Source organism: Dicentrarchus labrax, unplaced genomic scaffold (assembly GCF_905237075.1).
Source record: "Dicentrarchus labrax unplaced genomic scaffold, dlabrax2021, whole genome shotgun sequence".
Classification (NCBI taxonomy): Eukaryota; Metazoa; Chordata; class Actinopteri; family Moronidae; genus Dicentrarchus; species Dicentrarchus labrax.
In genome coordinates, this window is record NW_026136715.1 from 22,375,924 (window position 1) to 22,398,862 (window position 22,939).

The 22,939-nt window shown below is 41.3% G+C and overlaps 1 protein-coding gene across 1 annotated transcript; it reads left to right on the top strand.

Moving 5' to 3' along the window:
• Positions 1–1,500: 1,500 nt before the first annotated feature.
• arhgef19 (Rho guanine nucleotide exchange factor (GEF) 19) lies at positions 1,501–22,913 on the top strand. The gene is made up of 16 exons (XM_051424441.1): positions 1,501–1,891; positions 14,208–14,916; positions 15,026–15,517; positions 16,522–16,657; positions 16,743–16,822; positions 16,915–17,171; positions 17,263–17,423; positions 17,542–17,694; positions 18,016–18,145; positions 18,334–18,408; positions 18,505–18,594; positions 18,696–18,859; positions 19,410–19,568; positions 19,676–19,755; positions 19,837–19,941; positions 20,106–22,913. The coding sequence occupies exons 2-16, from the start codon at positions 14,229–14,231 to the stop codon at positions 20,258–20,260; spliced, it is 2,925 nt and encodes a 974-aa protein (XP_051280401.1). The 5' UTR covers positions 1,501–1,891; positions 14,208–14,228; the 3' UTR covers positions 20,261–22,913.
• The last annotated feature ends 26 nt before the right edge of the window (positions 22,914–22,939 follow it).

A 22,939-nucleotide genomic window follows, 5' to 3' on the forward strand; every position in this document is an offset into this window, starting at 1 on the left:
AATTTTAGCAGAGGTTGTAAAGTTTCCAAACACTATAAAAGCTGCAAAAGACATATTATAGTAGTAAATGTCATTTCAAAGATTTTAACAAGATAGTATCAGATACAAATTAGTGTTTAAAGAAGAGCTCTTTATATACATGTTAAAACATAACTGGAGGGGCTCTTTAAGCAAAATAAGGTCAAATACACAGCACTGTTATATCACTTTATAAAGCTGGCGGCACTCTTGGTAAACAGTCACCTATTTAGAACTTTATGTGCTACGTCTGGAAATGAAGCCAAAGCAGGCGGTTTGTCTAGTCTAATTTTATTTATATAGCCTAAATTCACAAATCAAAATATGCCTCATGGGGCTTTACAATCCATCCCTGTCCTAAGACCCCAATTTGGGTAAGGAAAAAAATTTAAGAAACTTCAGGAAGAGCCACAGAGGAGGGATCCCTCTCCCAGGACAGACAGACATGCAATAGATGTTGAGTGTACAGAGTAAACCAACAAAATCACAATAAATACACATTTTGATGACACAAAAAGAAGATTATAATGTGGATGCAGGAGGACGTTGCAGGCCAGAAAACCAAGACAAATAATAACAAATGAGGCTAAAATGCCTACTCGTGCTGAGAGAAACTGCAGAGTCAGATGATAATTCTTATAACATTGTTAACATAACATGTTGATTAGTGCAGTTTTAAAGCTACTGAGGAATGTTCAGGGTTAAAACAACTTTGTCCTATGTTATTAATTTGATTAATTTGAACACTTTAAAATATTTTTGTCTCAGGCATACAAAAGGAACATCACAAACAGCTCTCAAGTCTTTAGCGACCTGTTTTCCCCCTGTAACAAAAATGGGGACAATTACACGTCCACTGCTGAGTAAACTAGTGTTCCGTGGTAACCCGCCCCACTACCCCACCCCTACCCCCACCGCCACCAACATTTTTTTCATGTTTGATTAGTGTAAATAGTTGATACAGCAGCAAGCTGAGAGCACTGCAAGAGATGAAAGAGTTCAAGCATGCTGCAGCAGCTTCTTTCTGTCACCAACTCACAGTTTGATGTTTAGTGAAAGCTGCATACGGATAAACAAACACACACACAGCCGCAGGCATTTCGATCTGCACACATACACTGATGCAAATACAGACATGCACAAAGCAAATGCGTACTTTTGCATGCAAGGATTTGTGCTTGTTTTGAATTTAAATGTAATGTAATGCAAACCTCACATATTCAGTTAACACAGTACACAAGTATGTATTGTTTTTCTAATAAAGTAGACGCCAACACCATCACACAGATACACACGTGCACATTTTTACTTGTGCACACTCCCATCTAGGAGCAACATTTTTCTCTCCATTTCTGTCTGCTGCCTTCCTCTCTCTGTCTCAAAGCAGGTGCTGAAATGAGACACTAAATAACTATTAGTTAGAGGAAGGGCAAGAGAGGGGGAGGAGAAAGAGAGAAAATGAGAGAGCTCTTCCCCAACAGTAGCAGGGAGACAGAGAGAGAGAGAGAGAGAGAGAGAGGGAGGGGAAGGGAATGGAGAGCAGAGGAGCTTAGAGAGAGGATCTGCATTGTAAGTAGCTCTGAGAGTAGCAAGTGGTGGCTGTTTTTCAACCTGTTTTTGTTTTACCGAGGAGGCTGAGAACAAGAAGAAGAAGAACCAGGCAGAAGAGCACAGATTAAAAAAGTCTGAGCTGCGATTTAAAAAAAGGAGAATAAGAAAAAGACGAGGGAGGAGAACGGAGAAAAGAAGCCGGGAGGAACACAAGGCAGCAATGGATAGCAGAGTGGCTCAGCCTGACCCTGGGATGGCCTGGATTCACATACTGCTGCTGGCCACCATCCAGCACACACACTAGGCTGCTAACACCAATGAGGTAAAGTACTGAAAAACAGCAACAATAACTCATTTACATGAACACGGCAGAGAAATACTTTCACGTTCCATGATCTCTTCCTGCTGGGAGTGAAAGTTGAGCTGTGTTAGTTGCAGGCTCTGCTTTGTGTGCACTTTGGAGGAAGTAGTGCTGTGCAGCTTGTCAGGTGCATTGCATTTCTCTCACAGCATATACACTCTGAAAACAATGGAAGATATTGTCTCCATATAGGATTCAGGAAACCACTATGCAATGGACTATCGGGTGGCAAACACAGGACTCTTTTTGCCTGGATATTGTTACATCTCTACTGACAAAACCAGCCAATTCCTTGAATATATGCATGTGCATTGCAGTGAAATACAGATTTAAAATGTGAAATTTGACAGTTTTACCGTTGTTTTCCTGCATCAAAAAAGTTGCAGAGCCCAATATCTGGCACAAGTAGACGCATTAATTCTGCCAGTGAGATTCACTATTCAATTATTCTCTTGGAAGAAGTGGTTGCTTGCATCCATAATGTTTCCAGCAGCTCCCTAGGCAGTGCAGGATGAGCTGAGCCTTGAATGTGATGGTTACAGTGCAGCAATGAGTTGTTGCAGAGCGGGGCAGGTAAGTGCATGTCTCGAGTATGTTGGATGAGGGGTTGTTAAAAACTGTACATGGCTGAAAGTTGGCGCAGCAGCTCACACACTCTACTCTGCTGCTCTCCTTCGTGGGACATTTTAGCATAAGACTCAAAACACCTTCTCTGCCTGAAAGAGCCTGGGGTTGTTGGCCGAGGAGTGTGCATGTTCATTAGTTCATGCATTCATGCAGATAAGTGTGTTTCTCAGTTTCTCAGCAGTGCACAGTGGTTTTAGATTCACCCTGAGTTGTTGACACTACTTCATGAGAGATAAACAACAATTCAAGGCTATGATTTTTAGCTCTGCGGAAGCTGCTACCTTCTTGTTGTGACCCACATGTGAGACAGATTACCACCTTCCAGACTTTTTCTCGACATCTTCAAACTCCCTCAGCCAGGAGATGGGCTGAGGTGACGGATGCCTTTTCTGTCTGCCGTCCCGATGACTAAGTGTATTGTCATGTGAGTTGACTCCTGTTGCTGTGTGTATGGATAGTCTGGAGGTACATATTTTGTCTGGAGTGCAAATAGATAGCTGAGGGTGTTTTCTGGATAATCTGATTTACTACGATATGTCTGACTCAAACGCACCACCTGCACGTTGGGCAGACATGTACCAGCTCAAAGCATAAATCAGGACCTTGAACTGTTTTACTGCACTTTATTACTGGCTGGAGATCCCCTGTGTGATGGCAGACTTCAGATAACAATATTCTTTTGTTTTTTAATAGTCATCACATTGAAAAAAAAAGGAGATTTAGGATGACTGATTTCCTTTAGCTGAGAATCAATTTCTAGCCTCTAAAGAACGCTACTGTACATTTGATTTACCTCTGCATGCCTGATCATATCACACACAGATCTATATCTCAGATACCACAAGGACCTCCCTCTTCCCACTTCCTCCCTCCCCCCCTGTACGTCTGGAGAGCACCTGCCCCATCACCTGCCACTCAGACAGTGGCTGTCTGAGCGTGTGTGTGTGTGTGTGTGTGTGTGTGTGTGTGTGTGTGTGTGTGTGTGTATGTGTGTGTGTGTGTGTGTGTGTGCACCATAGCACACCTTCTACCCCATACCTCTCTCACCTCCCCCTGCTAACCTCACATGCAAATGCTACCTGTGCTCGCATGTTATTTACATTCACATGCACACGCACACACACACAAACTCAGCTGCTAACCTGAAGGTGACTGTCTCTGCTCTGTGTTTTGCACTGACCTGTTTTTCCTAAAAGTAGGTTAAAATCATTAGGCATAATCATTAGGCACCATCGACTGAAAGGAACCTGCCGGTTAAACATCAGTGACACTGATATTTTGTGGAGGCCCATGTCACTTTCCTGGCCTTTTGGCTCGTGGCCTAAATAGCAACAGCCTTAATAGCCCGTAATAGTAGTCCTTGCTCTTGCACGTGTACAGTTGAGTTTCTTTGTTGGTCTCCTGCCTCGGTTTAGTGGTCAATTTCAGAGGAATGAGCTTGCCGAGTCATCCAGGGAATGTGGAAAAGTGTCTCTGTGTGTCAGAGGGTTTCATCTCAGGGTTGGGGTGCCTCTGAAGTTGGACGTGAACTCAAACCTGGACTATGAAACAGACCACCTACTGAGTTAAAACCATGTGCATTCACTATACAATAATATAGTAATGTGATGGCTTTGACTTGTGATTAGGAAAGCTGCTTTTCTAAGACAACCGGAGATCTCCTTAAAGGAACAAACCCTTCACTTTTTAGGCAGCAGTGCTCAGGCTCTGTCATTTATTAGTTAATCTGCGTGTCAGAGAATATTTGGCCCGTACATGAAGGTTAAAACTTGAGCCTGGAGGCGATGTGTGCCAAGCGCTGCCCCGGCTGTGTTGCTGCACACCTGTCTAGCACTCTAGCCCTCAGGTTATTTCACGTTATGACTGGGCCAATATGAAGCGGTGTGTTTCACATTTTTACTCGTACGAGATAATACCTTTCTGGCTCAGAAGGCATTGCTTCTTCTTGAAAATGTTTGTTTTTTGTGCTCCTCTGGGGGAAAAAAACACAAACCAGGTGTTGCTCTTCAGTATAACAGAAGCAACTCTTCTTTTTCTTTTAAGGGCGTTTAGCTGGCTTTTAATTCATGGCTTTAATCCTGTATTCACAGTTTGGTTTTCAATAGTTTACAGCTTTAGCTCTGGATGGTCAGCTTGTTATAAAAGGCGCGTTCCACTTATACCCGATCACATTTCAAAACAACAAGCAGCCCGGTGGATGGCTTGTCCATACCTGTTCAGATAATAAAAGCAAGAAGCAGGGTGGTGGAGGAGGAGGAGGTGGGGTGAGGAGAAACTGCTGGTGCTCAGCTGGGAAAAAAAGTGGAGCAGAGAGCTTGAAAACAGAGATGAAGAAAGTGAACACAGGAGCAGATGAATGCAAGAGATGCATCAGCAATTTGTTGTAAAGTAGGTCAGCCTCTTGAGAGCTCAGTGGCGAAGGATCAGATTGGAATCAAAGTGCTCTGATTGACAGTTTGAGTACAGCAAACCCGGCCGCCTCCTTTTCAATGAATTTAAACCAGAAAAGAAAAAAAAATCTGAAATGAAACTACAGCAGATACATGAATGGCACACCTTCTTTTAGTTATGCTCAGTTGCTATGAAGCTTCTGGCATTGATACGATTGGTCGATCAACAGAAAAGTAATCACCAGTAACTTTAACATAACACTTGGCATTTTTGGTTGTCTTAAACATTTAAAGGATAAGGTTGGTGATATTTAATATTTTCTTATTGCCAACAAAGCAACAAAGCAGTCTGTCTCTCAATACTTACCTACCTTGTCTTTGGCTTTCAGCCCCCCATTGGTTCTTACTGAAGACAGAAATCAGGTCAATATACAGTTTCAAAGACTAAGTCATTTCCTAAAACAGGTTGGCACTGTAGTTTATAGAAAACATTTCTCAAAAAGGATTAAACAGGGCATTTGTTGGGGACTATTTTCAGCTGCAGAGTAATAGTGTATGTGAGATTGACTGAAAATAAAAAGTGAAATAGTGTGGCTCACTGATGTGTTTTTAATATATTTTGGACAACAATGGAGGCTTTGGCTACACAGATGATACTTGTTTGGATCAATTCGTTCTTGGTTTTAGTCTTTTTATGCAATTGATTGACCACAAGAAAACTAACTTTTGTCTTAAAATTTTAAGTTTAAAAGTTGTTTATGAAGCAAAACTCAAACCAGCTTCTCAAATGTGAGAATCTGCTGCTTTACATCTGTTTCCTATAATTGTAAAAAAATATTTTTGGACCATTAGACAAAAGAAGAAATTCGAAGATGTCTCTCTCGGGATGTTGTTTTGGCAATTTTAAAGTATTTTCTGGCATTTTATAGGCAATTATATTATTAGGCCTATATAACAGTTTTTTTAATCCACAGATTATTGGATAATGAAAATAGCCACTAGTTATGGCCCTAAAATGGGGCCCTTTGACACATTACATACTGGTTTATCACATTTACTCCATAATCTGTTATTGAAGAAATCGTTGTTAATGTATGTGATGGTGGGTTTTTGAACAAACCGACCAAGGAAGTAAGCGAACAATGTCTTTTCTCTACAATAGTATTTGATTTAACTTTTCATACGACCATGTACCCTGCCAAAACATCCTCAATCAGCACTCCTTTTCTTAGAGTCTCTGCTCACATACAGATAACCATCGTTTGTCAGAAGGTACTGATTATGAGATTTTCTGGATTTACTGCGTTGGATCCTTGCCCCTCCATCCACTTGCTAGCTTTTCCGACTTATGACAAAGCACCATAATTAGAGGAGGTTATTTCCATAAGTTTGTCAATAGCTCCTTTGTGTCTTCACTATCCTGACTGTATGTCTCCTGTGTGTCAGCTTATGTGACTGCAGTTGTTATAGTGAGAGAGTAAAGCCGGGGGGAAGGGGAGGTTAAAGGTCCAAAAGTCTTGGCGTTTACGTGTGAGATGGTCGCCATTTTTTCAGGCTTTCAAATGAGAGATTACTGTTTGTCAGTGTCTGTTAGCGGGAATCCCGCCGGGTGAGACAAGGTCAGGGAAGGCCTCTCTGCGTCTTGTCGCTTTCAATCAAAAGACAGATCTCAAACACACACACACACACACTCACATTCAGGTGTGCCTTTTGTGTGTCATAGCTTTGTGTGTTTGTAAGCCAGGTTGTCAGTATGCATCTTCGTAGTGTCTCGGAAGGTCGTGGGTAAATTGCCTGAGGCTGTAGAGGAGGATTAAGAGGACCCACACCATGTGTAAACATTTGGGTAACCACCCCCCCAACCCCACCCCACCAACCTCCTCTGTAGCCTCTGGGGTGCTCACCTGTCTCAGTGGGTGGAGGCTAAAAGAAGAACGAGTACCAAGGAACTCCCTGACCTGAATTCACTCAACCATTCTCACACCATTCGGGCGTCTGATCTTACAAAAAAATATGCGGCTTAGTGCGTCACCTTCACATCTGGTGTGCTTTCTCTGATTAGAATTTGAGGAGTTTGTTTTGACTGAGAGATTTAGATGGAGCCAATTAAAATACCAAGAAGATACCACCAGGCTTCCGTCCAGGTATCTTACGTGTACGTTTGAAAATGTTGTGCAAAATAGAAAAATATGATTTTAAAAGAATAGGAAAGCATTTCAAGAATTGACATAGAAAGTGTATCTTTATTGGCGGTTCATCTAATCATAAGCTACACATGGGGGACTTATGGTTTCAGAATATCCAAAGCCACATCATTTATTGATGAATACCTGCCTATCTCAAACCAGGCATTAGAATTTATTGCATCATTTTATCAACAAGTTCCCAGTTGCCCATAGTTGTTTTTATGTCAACACTTCATAATTTGCACTAAAATAATTGGATGGAAAACCTTCACACAAGCCTGCAGAAAGATTAAAGGTTTGTATACTTAAAGTTCCACAGCAGCCTGCAACATCATTCGTTTGCAACATTCAGTAAACACATGAGAATACTGACATGTTCTGCACTGAAAAGTAGCACAAACACTTTGTAATTCCAGTTTAAAAGTTTGGAAAAGAGTTTTTTCTGTTTGTTGTTTGCAGGTTAACAGAGTCTCACGATCCCAGAGTTGATAGAAAATGTTACAAAAACTGGTTTCGCCCGGGAGGGTAGTTTTTCCTAGAAGTGACGCTGAATGATGTCATGTCTTGTATCTGCAGACAATGCTGGGCTCTTTAGTCTACTGCTTGGCAATTAGTGGTCTGATGTGACCAAGTTAAACTGCGATCTCACACACACACATGAGCTGGTCACACCACACTGTGAGGACACTCCAGTCTGGCTGACCAAACACACCGGACTCATGCTCATGGAGAGAAACTGGGTGTGCATGGGGGGGGGGGAACAGACGGTTTCCACAATGTCTGATCAGTGTTAAAATATAAGTTGGGTCATCACCCACACCTAAACACTGAAAACAACTAAAAATGATTTTTAGTGACTTCCATCTGTGTCCAGTAGGTACTGCAACAAGGCAGCAAAGCTCACAGTGTCCTCTAATGAATACAATGTTTCACATTTAGCCTGACATCATGTTCATGTTAGCCACTTTCAGATGGGGGTCATTTTCTTTTGTTTTGTTCTTACCGATCAGTAGCAAGTGATCCATCTCCTCTGCGGCACAAGTTGCTCGAAGCATTACACTTGACATTTTTCACAATAATCTGAAAAATAAACAGATTTAAGGGTTATTTGTTTAAGATGACTTACAACAACTTGTTCAGCTGCGTTGATCTCACAGTTTTGTGGCAATGTTTCTGGGGGTTTTTCTGACTCAGGTACAGGAAGAAATCCCCACCTTCTTAATCCTGCATACAAAGCTCTGATTGGCTCGGTCGGAAACCAGGTTACTTATACTGTATATCACCATGCAAACTACTGGTTTGAAGAATAGCTGTTTTGGCAGACTTTTTAGACTTAAACGCTGGTATCAGGGGTCACCTGTAGCAACATCCATGTTTGAGCTGCTGTAAAGTGAGTAGGAAGGTTGGAAATGTTTTGAAACTCAAATAGGAATTTGTTTGTTCCATATCACACAAGAAGATGGAAAACCACTTTTAACAGCGTCTCTCTCCTAAAAAAAACGTGACATAATCTCACAAGCTTAGCTTTAGCCTGGAGAACATCCACTGAGAATTGCTGTGTTCTGATCAGCAGACTTCAGGTAGTTTGTTCCACAAAGCAGGACCAAAGTAACAAAAATTACTCTAACAGATCTGGATCTTAGTTCAGGAGCATTTAGTCCCAGTCCTCAAATGAGGGAAGAGACATCGATCGACCCTGCTTTAAAGCAACAACAGCAGAGGTCAGTATGGGTTAATCTCCTGCTGTGAGGCTGCAGTGATGTTCAATATTTTTGTTGTGTGCTTCTCCGTCTCTCAATACTCTCTGCCTCACTACCCTGTAGCCTGGCTGCTTCCTGCTGAAGACATAAATATGTACATTTTTAATGAGGGCTCGGTTATTTACAGCTGGGCACTGTAGTTTTTAGCAAATGTCATTGAAACAGGAGTAAATGCTTCATTTTTGGGGACTATTTTCAGCTGCGGACTATTACACATTTGGTGCACATTTGGTGCTCTTAAAATTTTCATGGACTTTGTTGACGATAAGAAATTGTTGAAAGACTTATTTTTTAAAGCAGGCTGTATCGACCCGTGGAAAAAACGACCATATAAAACCGCAACCTGATGACAAGTTGGATTTGATAGTATTCACTGAGCCGAGGAGCCAATGTGAAGTGCTCTATAAACTCTAGGTATCATTTTGGAGTTGATGACGTGGTTTAGGTAAAAATTAGGTCAGAGCAAAAAAGGGGCAATCACAGCCCCATCTTGTGATGTCATCTATCTAGGAATGGTTGACGTTGATGTTTGAATGATGTCTGACCAAAGCTAATACCCAATCAGGTTCGCATAAGAAAACAAAGTAGACAGTTATTTCCAGGCTAAGAAATCTATTCAGACAGGTGAGAGTTTGTTGAGTCATTTATCAACAGTAAAAACCACATCCACACACAGTATTAGCTGATGACTCTAAATAAACAGAGGCACAGATACATTATGATTATTTTCCTCTATGAAGCATCTTTTCATGCCACTTTAAAGCTGTGTTACTATCACACTCCCTCACATTAGTAAAGTAAACAGTGTAGAAATGTATTTCCTCACCTTCATAAACCACTGACAGCTCAAAGAGTGAATCCATTTGTTTTAACACTCTCATCTCCCCCCTGGCAAGCATCAAACAAACTTTAATTATGCGATTACACAACATCAGGCTCCGTCAAGAAGCTGAATCAGCAGTGGATTTATTCTCATTTTTAAGTGATACACTCCATTAAAGGATTATTCTGAGACCTTCAAGATGAAAAATATCACAATTAAAAATGCACCTCATAGGGCTGCTGGCATTAAAAGCATGCCAGAGTGCCATTCATCAGCGGCTGTATGCAGACATGGCGTCTTAGAGCAGCCTAGTGAAATTACAGGGGGAAACACTGGCAGCAAAGTCCATAACAGTCACAAATAACAGCCTGCTATGACAAGGGAAATTACATGTCTTTGGAATTGAAATTGTAATAGCGTGATATAATTGTATCAGCGCGAGGAATGTGCAGTAAGTGTAATCGGATGCTTTCATGTTTTGATAAATGTGGTGGTAAGGCTTATTGTGAGTTTTTTGAGATCTTTGAGGTTTTCTTGATCAGATGAGCAGATAACTAATTTTCCAAAAAGAGTATGTTGATTTATTACGGCTTGTGTGTTGATGGAGGATTATGTGAACATTCATTCATTGGGACAGCATTGAAAGATTAGATGATCATGGAAATTATAGTATGTTTTTTTCCAGACAATGCACTGTATACAAGGAAATAATTCATAATAAATCTCATGTGACAGACTGTAGATAAAGGTAAGTAAAGTTTGGTTAATGCCGTACATCTACAGCAGGATTACACTATAACCAGCCAGTTATCACATCCAGACACCAATAAGCTTGTGTCATTATGCAGCAGTGGTCTGGATGTGTTTATATGCCTCAGTGGCTGCACTATATGAGTGGATCAGTATGAGCAGTTCCCACACCCTCTCAGGTGTCCTGTGCTCAGGGCAGCCTGGCCCAGGCAAACAGATAAAGGCTGCCTTTGTTTGCAGCAGGGAACAGGTAACCATTTGTGCCTGCACTATTGTGTGTGTGTGTGTGTACTTGTGCTTGTGTATGTGCATGTGCATGTGCATGCATACATGCATGCAAACGCATGTGTGTGTGAGTGTAAGAGAGAAACAAACAGAGATAGGATTGACTGGGCTGCCTATCATTGCCAGAAGAACAGGTGTGGCTTTTCATCGGCCTCATATTCGCAGCATACAGCACATGTGCGCTCAATAAAAGGGAAGGTAAACTATGATTTCCGGTCTGTGACTCTCCAGGCAAACAAACACCACCATAAACAAAGTTAGACTTTTGGGAAAGCATTAATTCATGCTTTTATCCTCTTAAGAGACATTCCTCTGCTCAAACTTAATTACAGGTGTACTTTTTAATGTGATTCTACTTACTATAATGTAACATATATGTACTCCATAAAGATTTACAGTGTGTCACTATGGTAATTAAACTCTAAATTATTTATTATTGAAGGGAATCATTTTTCAGAATCAGGACAAAGAGCTGTGTGCATGGGTGTGTTAGGTTGTAAAAACAATAGATAAAAGAGATCTAAAAGTTAATAATTAACATTCACGCAATGTGACCTTCTCTGTGCCCCAAATTACACACTATACACTACACTAATTCTGTGTTTTGAGAGTATGTAGCAAGGGAAATGACAAACTGAAGTGTGCTTCAAAATGGCAGCATGCAGAGTAAAATCACTTGATTTTTAAGTGTAGTTTAGTTTAATATTGTCCCACAATGCAACACAAAGAAAATGGGGAGCTGCTCACAGAGGGGAGAAAAAGCTTTTTTGTTTTGTGAGCTTAGAAGCTTACAGTAAATAACTGACTTCTTCAGTAAAACACAAAGGTTTAATACATAACACCTAGATACAAGATGTTTTAGCAGCTTCTTAAACATTAGTTTACACTTCTTTTATTGCCCGAAATATATTATTTTGTTTTCCTAGTTGTTACGTATTAATTAAAAATAGCCCTTCAGATATAAACAGTGTATTTTGTTTGACGCCAAAAAAGGGCAACGGTCAAAGGTGCCTGCAAATGTGTACAATCAGTTGATAAGAAGAGAGCAGGTTTCAGAGATGATATAAAATGATGCTATAGAAATGTATAGAAACGTATGATGTTAGTAATAGAAATATTTTCATAATATTGCACTTTCTTGTAGTACTTGAACGTTCCTCCTGTGAGTTGACAATACCAGCAGTGGCCCAAAGCCAATTTGAGTTTGAACACCTGGTCTGCATTAACTTCTTTTGGTTACGAGGTGCTGTTTTTTTTTTTTTTTTTACAGCAGATTGAATGAGAACAAGAGCAAAATGATGTGGGCCTGTAACCGTGGAGAAATCAAAAACAATGAAACCAGTTGCATACATATGACACTGTGTGTGTCGTACATTAGCATCTGTTACCTGGTGTTTAAGTCAGAAGTTGAGGATTACCTGTTCAGGAAGCTGGAGGGTGAGAAGAGACGAAGTTCTGCAACTGTGTTTAAACAGCCTGTCAGGAGAGCTAACTTTATGACCTGCTGCTGGATTTCAGCCGCTGCTCACTCTAAATATTCAATCAGAAAAGGTGCCTGCTGGCTAACGTGGGTTGACAGGAAGGTACACCAGAGTGGTGGATGACTATAGATCTCAGGTGAAAGGTGAGAGTGCTGAGGATGTCCTCTCTTCTTCTGTCTGTCTGTCTGTCTGTTGTGGTATCCTGTCTGGAGCTGGTGTGTGCGTGTGTGTGTGCGCGCGCGTGTGTTGCGTGCGTGCGCGCGTGTGCGTGTGTGTGTGTGTGTGTCTAGAGATGTTAAGTACAGGGGCTGAATGCTGCGTGTAGAGAGGTCTTTAATTAGAGCAGGAAGACACGGCTCAGGAGACACACTGCACCAGACTCAAGTGTTTGCACGTGTGTGTGTGTGTGTCCATGCAGGTACGTGTGTGAGTGTGTGAAGACTGGGAAACATCCTGCATGCTTTAGTAGTTTCAGGGTCCATCTTTCTAATTCCAGAAGTGTCTGCTGAGTGTGTGTGTGTGTGTGTGTGTGTGTGTGTGTGTGTGTGTGTGGGGTATACATCTTAAATGGGTGCATGAATCCCAAAAATGTACAGAAGCCATTTTATAAAGTCATTCCTCTATTAACCGTATCAACTAAACATCCACAGACTGTCTGAATAAAATGTACACAGCACTGCTTACTGTCATTAGTGTAACACTCGGCCGAGTCGGTGGAATCCTCTGGCGACACTAAGCCAGGTTTCTAACGTGAGTTGTGTCCAGTCAACCATATCTGGTTGCTGAATAAGTGATTTGTAGACTAACATACTGGTTTCTTTTTTGAAATAGGATTTTTTTAAGAAACATTCCAGTTTCTCCCCTCTGTTTATTCAGAAATCTACACAATTTAAGACAGTTTAGTCCCGATTCATTTTGTCTACACGAACAGCTTAAAAAGTGACCATAGTAAGATAGTAAGATTTGAATCTGTGTTGTAATATTTATTTGTGGAAGGCTATTACTTACAAATAATCCTTTTTGCAGATGTTACACACCAGAAATTGTACTTATATCATTTATATGTGCCTTTTTTTTACAGATCCACACTCCCTTCAGTAAACTTACAATTTACATAAAAAACAAGTCCTCCACCACCCACCTGCGTAATGTCGATCCATTTTGACTAATGTCTGTTTAATGGATTTTCTGGTTGAGTCAGAAACGTTTATTCCATTTAGATACATGTACAAAATACATGCTGCTTTGGCAGTTTGAGCCCACTTTCCTCACCCCCACAGGTGGTTTATGTTAGCAGATCTTAAATACATTTCTACCTGGATTTGATACATTTTCACTGATTCTGATGTCTTTGAAGCCTGGAGTGCACCATTAGAATAATTATAATATTTTTCAGTGTTTGATAAGCGGCTGTACACATTTCTGTTTGTGAAACACAAAAAAGGACAAAACTAAAAAAGTAAGGTTATTTAGGTTATATGTTAAGATTGGGGTACATCATCTTAAATTCTTTATGTTTTACCTGTTTAGTTTTAATTGTTGTACAAATCACATTATACCAATACAATTATTTGTGTCATTTTGAGAAATAAGGGGGTGAGTATTGCATTCTTTTTCGCAAAAGGAGGGTCTTGAAAGAATATGAATTACACTGTGGAGGGTCTTGCCTTTTTAAAAAGTGAAATATCAGATTCAACCCCCCTCCCAACACTAATCATTACCGTACAGTCCCTTATAATAAGTTATAAATAAGTGATAAATTGACGTATTTTAATAAAACGATTTCCAAATTGATTCCCTAAATGTTCATTTAAATGAGGCATAAATAAAGTTAAAATAAATTATAGGAATGTATCATGTGGACTTGTGTGTGTGGATTCAGTAATGTGTAAGCATTATTTTTTGTGTTTCAACTGCAGGATTAGTGTTTTTTAGTAAAACATACTAAGTAGTTATTTTCCCTCTTCTCTTGCAGCTCCCATGTGTTCGTTCAGCCATGCTCCCTGGGTATGGATTCTCACCTTTCCCTGATTTCCAGCCCCACCTTTACGCTTTTCGCTGCCGAGGAGAGAGTCCTAGCATGTGGATCCCTGGCTCAGGAGAGTCCCAGGCCCTAAACGAGGCCCAGGAGGACAGGCCTCTCCTCCACCCGTGCCACCACAAGCATATCGCTGTGTGCCAGCAGGAAACACTGGCTTTTATTGAGCTACAGCCGCCAGTGACTCCCAAACTAAACGGTCTTGGCTCTCCGAGGCCAACTGTTATTCCAAACACACAATGCACAACACACTCCCTGACCCTGAATGGTTTCAGACACACACTAAATGAACTGAATGACATGCAGAACGGCTGCCACAGGACAGACAATGAGCATGAAACAACACTGAATTTAAACTCTGATACACCTACAAGTGACGGTGAGCTTGAATGCCATAACGGCATCAGGGCTTCTTTGCAGGAGCAGACTGAAAAACCTCACGCTGTCACAACAGTATGTCGTCCTCTCCACGCAGCTCTTAGCCTCCCTCTGTCGCTCCCTCTGTCCTCTCTATACACAAACAGAGACTCCTGGGAATCTCAGTTACCTTGCTCTCCATCTTCACCTGTTCCTGGGTTTCAGAGCCCAGATTCCTGCCAGCCACAGAGGAGGACATCCCAGGGTTCACTAAAAGAAAAGTCTATCCGTGAGTATGCAGCTTTCTTCACTGTGGGCAGAGTTGACATAACAAATTAGTTTAGAAACTTTAAACATGCTTTTTCCTTAACCTAATAAAAGCTATTATTTGTTTTCAGGACGGAAGATGCAGATTTATTCCCCAGAAAGCCCGAGCGACGAATCTCTCAGCAGTCCAATCCTGGATGCAGACGACATCTTCCCAGGACCTTTTGCATCTTTCCTGGAGGAGGACCTTAGTGGATTATCTTCCCTGGAGGCCATTTCAAGTCCTTCATCCACAGACGGTGTTACTGATCTCCCAAACTTCAGTCATGATGACATTTTTAATCTACCTGCAGAACCACTGCAGATAATAGAGGACTCAATACCAGGGGTGGGGGAAGACAGTGTGACTGTAGAGACATCCAGTGCCACGGGGGGGAGCTTCTTGTCACGCAGCCGCCAAGGGGACCAAGAGCGGCGGCGCTTCTCTGCCTCAGAACTGATCTCTAGACTGCAGCTGTCTCAAAGGAAGAACTCCTTCACCTTGAAGCTGGGGAAGTCGCTGTCTGCACGGGTAGCCTCTCGGGACCGGCAGAGCTCCAACAGCCTCAGCGCCCACCCTGACTGTGAGTAGACTACAGAACCAACATTTCAATTTAAAGGTTGTTCACAACCCTAACCTGTGGATTAGACAGCCAAAAGGAATATAAAACACATTACAAAATAATAGCACAAACAGTGATAGAAAACAGAATCAATGGTCTTCTCCTTGAACAAAATAGCTTTACAGATTGGTGACAAATTAAAGGAAAAAACAACAAAGTGTCTCAACAACTCAAGTGCTTCTTGTCATGGATTCTTCAGATACTAGAGAGATCAACACAATTCATCCAAAAGATACCCCCTCACCCCAATAGCCCAACGGCCAGGTATTTACCAACTACTGCAACGTCCACGGTTCCAACTGAAGACCTTTGATTACGTGTCATACCCTTCTCTCTCCCCATGTTTCCTGTCTGTCTACATTGTCAGCTCTCAATATAAAAGGCAAAATTACAAAAAAGGATTAGTTAATTATGGTGCTGACAGCTGTCTAACACCTTCGTTCATTTATTCAGGTTTTACCTTTAATGTCCCCCATGTTTTAGGCAGTAGAGATGTCAAACCCCAGCTGAAAAACTAACTATTAACATAATGTGCCCTGTCCTCCAGAGGGGAAAGAAATTCTCAGATCCTAATATATGAGGACATAATAGAGCTGCAACAATCAGTTAATTGATGATAATTAATAGTTAATAGTTGATTATTTTTGGTCTTTATGACAGTAAACTAAATGTATTTGTCTTGTGTACAAAATGAGACATTTGAGGACGTCACCTTGGGCTTCGGAAAAAAAATAATGTTTTATGGACCAAATAAGTAATCAATTAATCCAGAAATTCAGATTAAGATTCTTTGTGTACTGTCTGATAGTGGTTAAAATGTCTGAAAACCTACTGGAGAAAAGACAAGATTTGTTAGCCCCAAAGCCTTAGTAACAGGGACATTTGTGTGGGGTTCAAACTCTATCACACCATGAAGTCTCTTGCTCCTTACCTGGACACACACACCTGCTGTTTGTCCTCTTTAGATAAGTCCAACTCAAAACACCGCAGCTCAGGAGGTTCTAGTGACAGTGCCCCCCACAGCCCTGTAGGACCTGCACCTTCTCTGCTGTCCAGCAGTGACAATGGCCTGCCTTTGCATCGGTGGAGCACAAAACTCGGGTAAATACAGATTTGAAATATTTCAACACAAAAACTGCAAAGAGTATAGGACATGTGTTGATGTCAGTTCACATTTTCTTCACAGAATGCGAAAGAAATCCATAGAGGAGGACTTACTTCCAACTGTTGCAAGTTCAAATCGTTTATCGCGGTTTTTGCCTAGCTGTAAGTTTCACCTAATATTTGTTTAATTGATTAAACTGAGACATTGCATTTTCATGTAACATCCTTTTTCCACTTTCCAATATTCCCTGCAGCGATTCTGTACCAGGAATACAGTGACGTTGCCATCAACAGAGAGATCCAGAGGCAGCAAGGGAAGGAGCCAGGCACAGAGGAAGAGGGGCTCAGGGATGAGGGGTCAGACGGGACCCCGTCTCCTTCCAATCTCTCTCCATCAAGCTCCTTCCGCTCATCACGAGGCTCTGCTTTTGCATTATGGCAGGACATACCTGATGTTCGATGCAGCGGGCAGCTCGACAACTTCAGCAACGAGGAAAGGAAATTACAGGAGGTGAATGAGACATTAAAGATTTTGCCACAGCGGTTTGCTACTTCTTGTACTGTAGATATCTGGCTGACACACAGTTTTTTCCTCAACTCAGGCAAAGTTTGAGCTGGTGACGTCTGAGGCATCGTACATCCGTAGTTTGACAATCGCAGTGGACCACTTTATGTTGTCGCAGGAGCTCGCTGAGTGTCTGGGAGCTCAGGATAAGCAGTGGCTCTTCTCCAAGCTGCCTGAAGTCAAAGATGTCAGTGAGAGGTGAAGTGATATGCTGCCGATATGGCTCTGTTGCTCTCCGTTCTTTACTTTTATTTTAACATCTCAGTCATCACGCCTCCTTCTCTGAGTGCATTTTCTGCTCACTTGATGTTTGTAGGTTTCTTCAGGACCTGGAGCACAGGCTGGAGGAAGACATTCTGCGTTTTGATGTGTGCGACATTGTCCTGGAACATTGCCCGGCTCTGCGAAGGGTTTATTTACCTTATGTAACCAACCAGGCTTACCAGGAGCAGACATACCAGCGTTTGCTGTGAGTAACTACTTTCTCTGTGTGTATAATAAATCATCTGTTGGAGCTCTGAACATTTATATATATGTACAGTATGTAGGTACTATGGCTGCACACTCATGGCTGTAGCACATAAAGTCTAATTGTTTCATGCTGGATGTCCATAATTTCCTCTCAGGGTGTTCAGGTGTTATTTTACACCTGCATGACTTAACTTGCAGATGTTTCATGTAGAGAAAGCCGAACATTTTTCTCAGGGTAAAAAGCATGCTGGAATTTACAGCAACTTTCACTAAAAGTCATTAAAGTGTTTCTCTAAATGTCCTCGTCTTGTCCTCTCAGGCACGAGAACCCTCGTTTCCCCGGCATCCTGGCTCGTTTGGAGGAGGACCCCGTCTGCCAAAGACTTCCTCTGACCTCTTTTCTAATCCTCCCATTTCAGAGGATCACACGGCTTAAAATGCTAGTGGAGGTACACGATTAAACATTCACTGCAGAATTCATGTTCGCACTTGAAACCCAATTACATGGATCCGTAAGTGGGGTAATATTTGGTCCGGCTAAGCAATTTGCCGCAGCAGTGTTTTTTTCCCCTAGCAGTGCATAACAAGAGTATTGTTTACTCTTTGGCATGTCTTCAAAAACGTCTTTATTTTTCAGAATATCTTAAAGAGGACAACTCCGGGCTCCCGAGATGAGGACACTGCCACGAAAGCTTTCAATGAGCTGAAAAAGGTGGTGATTATCATCCCTAATAGCCAGTTGAAGAGTACCAGTATTATCACTGGTGAGGCACAACAGTAATAACCGTGTTGGTGTGTGTCTTCTTAGATCATCAAAGAATGTAACTCCAGTGTGCAGTCAATGAAGAGGATGGAGGAACTGATTCACCTCAATAAGAAAATCCATTTTGAGGGAAAGGTGACTGAAATGTTCCTATTGTCTTTAGCAGTGTTGGCACAGGTGTATATCTTGTCTTCATTGTATTTTCTTATGCACCGACGTATTTCCTGTCTTTGTAGATCTTTCCTCTGATCTCTCAGTCCCGCTGGCTGGTGAAACACGGCGAGCTCCTGGAAGTGGACACTCAGTTGATGAGTATTTCTGGATCAAAGCTCAAGTTACCCACCAAGCCTGTGTACCTCCACCTGTTCAACGACTGTCTCCTGTTGTCCAGGAGGAAGGAGTGAGTGACGTGCAGCAAAAGAGACCAAAAAAAAGCTTTACATGGAATCTATTACTATCATTTCATCATCATTATTCATTTATATTGTCTGGGAAGGGGAATCCAAAAATATTCCATGTATTCCAAATGTACTGGGTCTAGAAATAGAGACACCAGGAAGTACAGTAGCCCTCTACCACAGCTCAGCAAGTTAACATTATATAGGGCAGTGGTTTTCAAGGCATGCCCCCCTTCAGAAGCCAAAAAAGGTTCATACCCCACCACCTCACAATTATTAGCAATGATAGGGAACCAGATTTAATAAAAAAGCATCCAAGTTGAATTTTAGTGAGATAGACGTCAGCGCAATAGCATCAGCAAACAGCTGTTCTGTACATAGATCATATTCATTCCACTTTTCCATGAATACTTTTTTGAAAGATGGCTAGTACCACATACAAATTCTACACATAGTGGCTTTAAAGATTCAATAGCTGGTTATTAATGTGAAACACATTAGACATGCACTGTCTGCTGGTGATCTAGATAATAAAATTACGTCTTTTTGCAGCACGTGGAAGTTCATGGTGTTTGTGCACGCCAAGATAGGAGAGCTGAAAGTGAAGGATCTCAGTCAGAAGCTGCAGGGCATCTCAGGCTTCATCTTCCATCTGCAGCTGTGTGAAGGCCAGCAGCTCAAACATCAGATCCTGCTCAAATCACACACCGAGTGAGTAACAACACTCAGTCAATGCACTGTTGACAATAAGTTTGCTTCAGTCCAAACGGGTGCTTCTGCAGAGGGTGATCTAACTGCCCTTTTTTGTGCCCACCAAGGAGTGGGAAGCAGAGATGGATCACGGCAATGTTTCCATCTGATCCGCTCGAAGACATCGAGCAAGCCAGCGAGAATGATGGTCAGTAGAGCGTTTTAGGCACACTGTGAATTAGTGTAAACCTTTTAATCCTCTCATTCATCTATTTGTCTTTTCTCCTAGATATATCCCAGGTTCAGTGCATCAAAAGCTATCAGGCCCAAGAGCATGATGAGTTAACACTGGAAAAGGCTGACATTCTTCATGCTAAGACCATTACAAGTGATGGTAAGAATTTGGATAAAGTCCTCTTTCAGATAAACTGCATTCCTGCATTCCCAACTTGTGGCCATAAAAAGTGGTGTGTCTCACTGGCTGTCCGAGGTTTAAACAAGCAGAAGATGATGGTTGAGTGGTTTGTTTGATGTCTAAGGGATGTTATCTCTCACCAGGCTGGGTGGAAGGCATCAGACTGTCTGACGGGGAACGGGGCTGGTTCCCCAAAACCTACGTGGAGGAAATCACAAGTCGCAGCGCACGCCTCCGCAACCTCCGAGAAAATATTCGCATCAAATGTGTCACACAGAAACTGGAGGGGGAAGACTAACCATTTCTACTGCAACTTCTCGTGTGTCAAAGCTGCATCTCAGTTTCAAATTCGCGTTTTTAAGCTTCTGGATCTAATTCTGATTTTAATTGTAAACCTACATATGTATGCAGTATGCAGTATGCAAGTGCTAAAACAAGCCAACGTGTTCTTCACATGGATGCCAAACTGTGTATCAGCATTTTCCTTTAGCATGCTAGCTGGGAATAGGTTATGAAATGAGAGTGCAAAGCTTTCAATGCTCTTTTACAGCTTTAGTTTTAAAGGCTTTTATACAATAAGAGTCAAAAGTTCACATTTTTAACACTGAAGTTTCTAAACTTTGTAGGGGCAGTTGCTTTATGTATGGTTTCTGTAAATGCATTTCATTACCATTTCAAAGTCTGGGAACATTTTCTGGCATCTCTGTGGTAAATGTGGTATATATATACATGTGCATTTTCCAGCACAAGTAGTAAATGTGAACATATCCAAAGGTAAATGTGTACATTTCTAGGTTTGTGTCAGAGGAGAACAGTAAAACAAGGCTAACTCGCTTTAAAGTGGTGTCTCATGTGGCCAGAATCCCTTTTTGCACTGTCTGGTGCAGTCAGCTGAGCTCTGTGAGATGCAGGAGGATTCATTCATATAATATCACGGCAGAAAATCGCTGGAGGCAAATCCTGCTGCTGAGCTGCATTAGGACACATCAGAGGCCTTTGTCTTTGTTCACACTGAGTGCTACGTGATTTTCAGGGGCCAAATGGGAAGCTTTTCTGTTGTGCAGTCCACGTATTGAACAAAAAAGAACACTAGTTAAGAGAGGAAATTAAAGCCTGATGTGTTTATTTGTTTTTGTCCATCCAATATCTGATACACTACAGTGCAGCAGTGTCCAGCAGATCATTTCCATCCATGTGTTAAAAGATGTGGATTGTTAAAACATCTTTGTCACAGCACCCTCCCTGTATGTGCTGTGGTCTGTAGTAACAATTTGGACTGCGTGAACTCTGATGGTTTGCCAGTCAAGGCAACTGCAAATGATGATTTTCACGATTCTACTGTAACATAAATGAAGGACAGACTTTCCTCTTTACACAAACACTTTCTGACAAAAGGACACATTCTTTATTTTTGTTTTTGTCAACAAAGTCCGTGAAAATACCAAAACCAACAATGAATTGATTCTACTGACAAGAACTGAGAATTGTGTGTGAGCTATTAAAAACACATTAGTTCAGTGAGCCACACTAACATGTTCCTTCATTACCCTGAACACACTGTAGTCTTTTTTTTTAAGTTATTTTTTTGGCCTTTTCTTGACTTTATTTTTATAGAGACAGCTGTAGAGAGATAGGAAAGGTAGATGGAGAGAGAGGGGATGTCACACAGCAAAGGGCCACAGGTCAGATTCTGACCCAGGCCGCTGCAGCAACTCCATGTATGGGTTGCCAGCTCTACCGACTGAGCTAACCGGGCGCCCTGAATACACAGTAGTCTTACCGCCGTGCTGACGTAAATACTGACTAAAGCACCAAATGTGTATTAATCCATCACTAAAAATAGTCCCCAACAAATGCACTATTCACTCTTGTTTGAGTAACATTAACTAAAAACTACAGCTGCCCAGCTGTTTTAGGGAATGATTTACCCTTTTTTTTACAAATTTAACTATATATTTGTGATTCATTTTTAAAGATTCATGTCTTCAGTAGGAATTGGTAAGCCTAACCAATATGTTTTTGTTGCCCAAACCTAACCAAACTGTCATTTATTTTGAAAGTGTGACCAGACGTTTCATATTTATTATTGTCAGCGGAATGAGCATGTGTTGAAAACGTGACACTGCCAAATGTGTGTATTGCACACTTTAGCATGATACTTGGTTGACGAGTTGCGCTTGTCACTGAGTGTCGCAGACAGGTTGGCTGTTGTTGGTTATGGTCTTTTCATGACATTTGTTGACAGGAATTAAACCACCGGTGTCCTTTAAAAAAACAGGAAATGGACACCAAGCAGATTCATCTTGGGATGATTGTACATTGACCAGCTGTGTGGCTTACATGTACTCATTTTAAAACTTTGACCAGCCCCAGTTTAATAAACGTCAAACAACATTATTGATTTACACTAATCATAAAGGATTTAAGTAATACAGTCAGACACTGAGCACTGAATGACATTTAGGGCTCCATCTTTCACATTGTTCTCCTAATTAAGTGTAAAAATCCCCAAATGACCAAAAGCGCAGTGTAACTGAGCTGAGACCTGTTGTTAATGAACCACTATAATCAACGTTCAAACTCTTCCAGTGGCACATGAAATGTTTATAACCCTTTTTTTCTATATCTGCGTTGTTAGTTGTAATTTAAGTGGTTGCTGTTGCAGCATGTGTATTTATACTCCTCTAGCTGGTTGTTCTCTAAGGAGATTCTGATGTAAATTACTTTACTGTAGATGGCTTCATGTATAAAGAGTAGAAAATGGTTCTGTAATTTATATGAACAAAGATTCAACAAATATTATAACATTCCACAACTATAAACCTTTCAGTTTGATTAATTTCTAATACCACAATAAATATAAATACTGAAATACACTGGATGTTTACTGGATCTCTGCTCACTACTGTAAATGTTTAACTGTTGAAATAAATACAGGTACTTCCAGTTTATGTTGTGTTGAATAAATGCCTCTTCA

Bases quoted from the DNA above. Each gene is read 5' to 3' on its own strand.
- arhgef19 (XM_051424441.1), top strand. From the start codon at position 14,229: ATGCTCCCTGGGTATGGATTCTCACCTTTCCCTGATTTCCAGCCCCAC. The intron at 16,823-16,914 runs GTAAGTTTCACC...TATTCCCTGCAG, and splicing joins ATCGCGGTTTTTGCCTAGCT to CGATTCTGTACCAGGAATAC. The intron at 17,172-17,262 runs GTGAATGAGACA...TCCTCAACTCAG, and splicing joins AGGAAAGGAAATTACAGGAG to GCAAAGTTTGAGCTGGTGAC.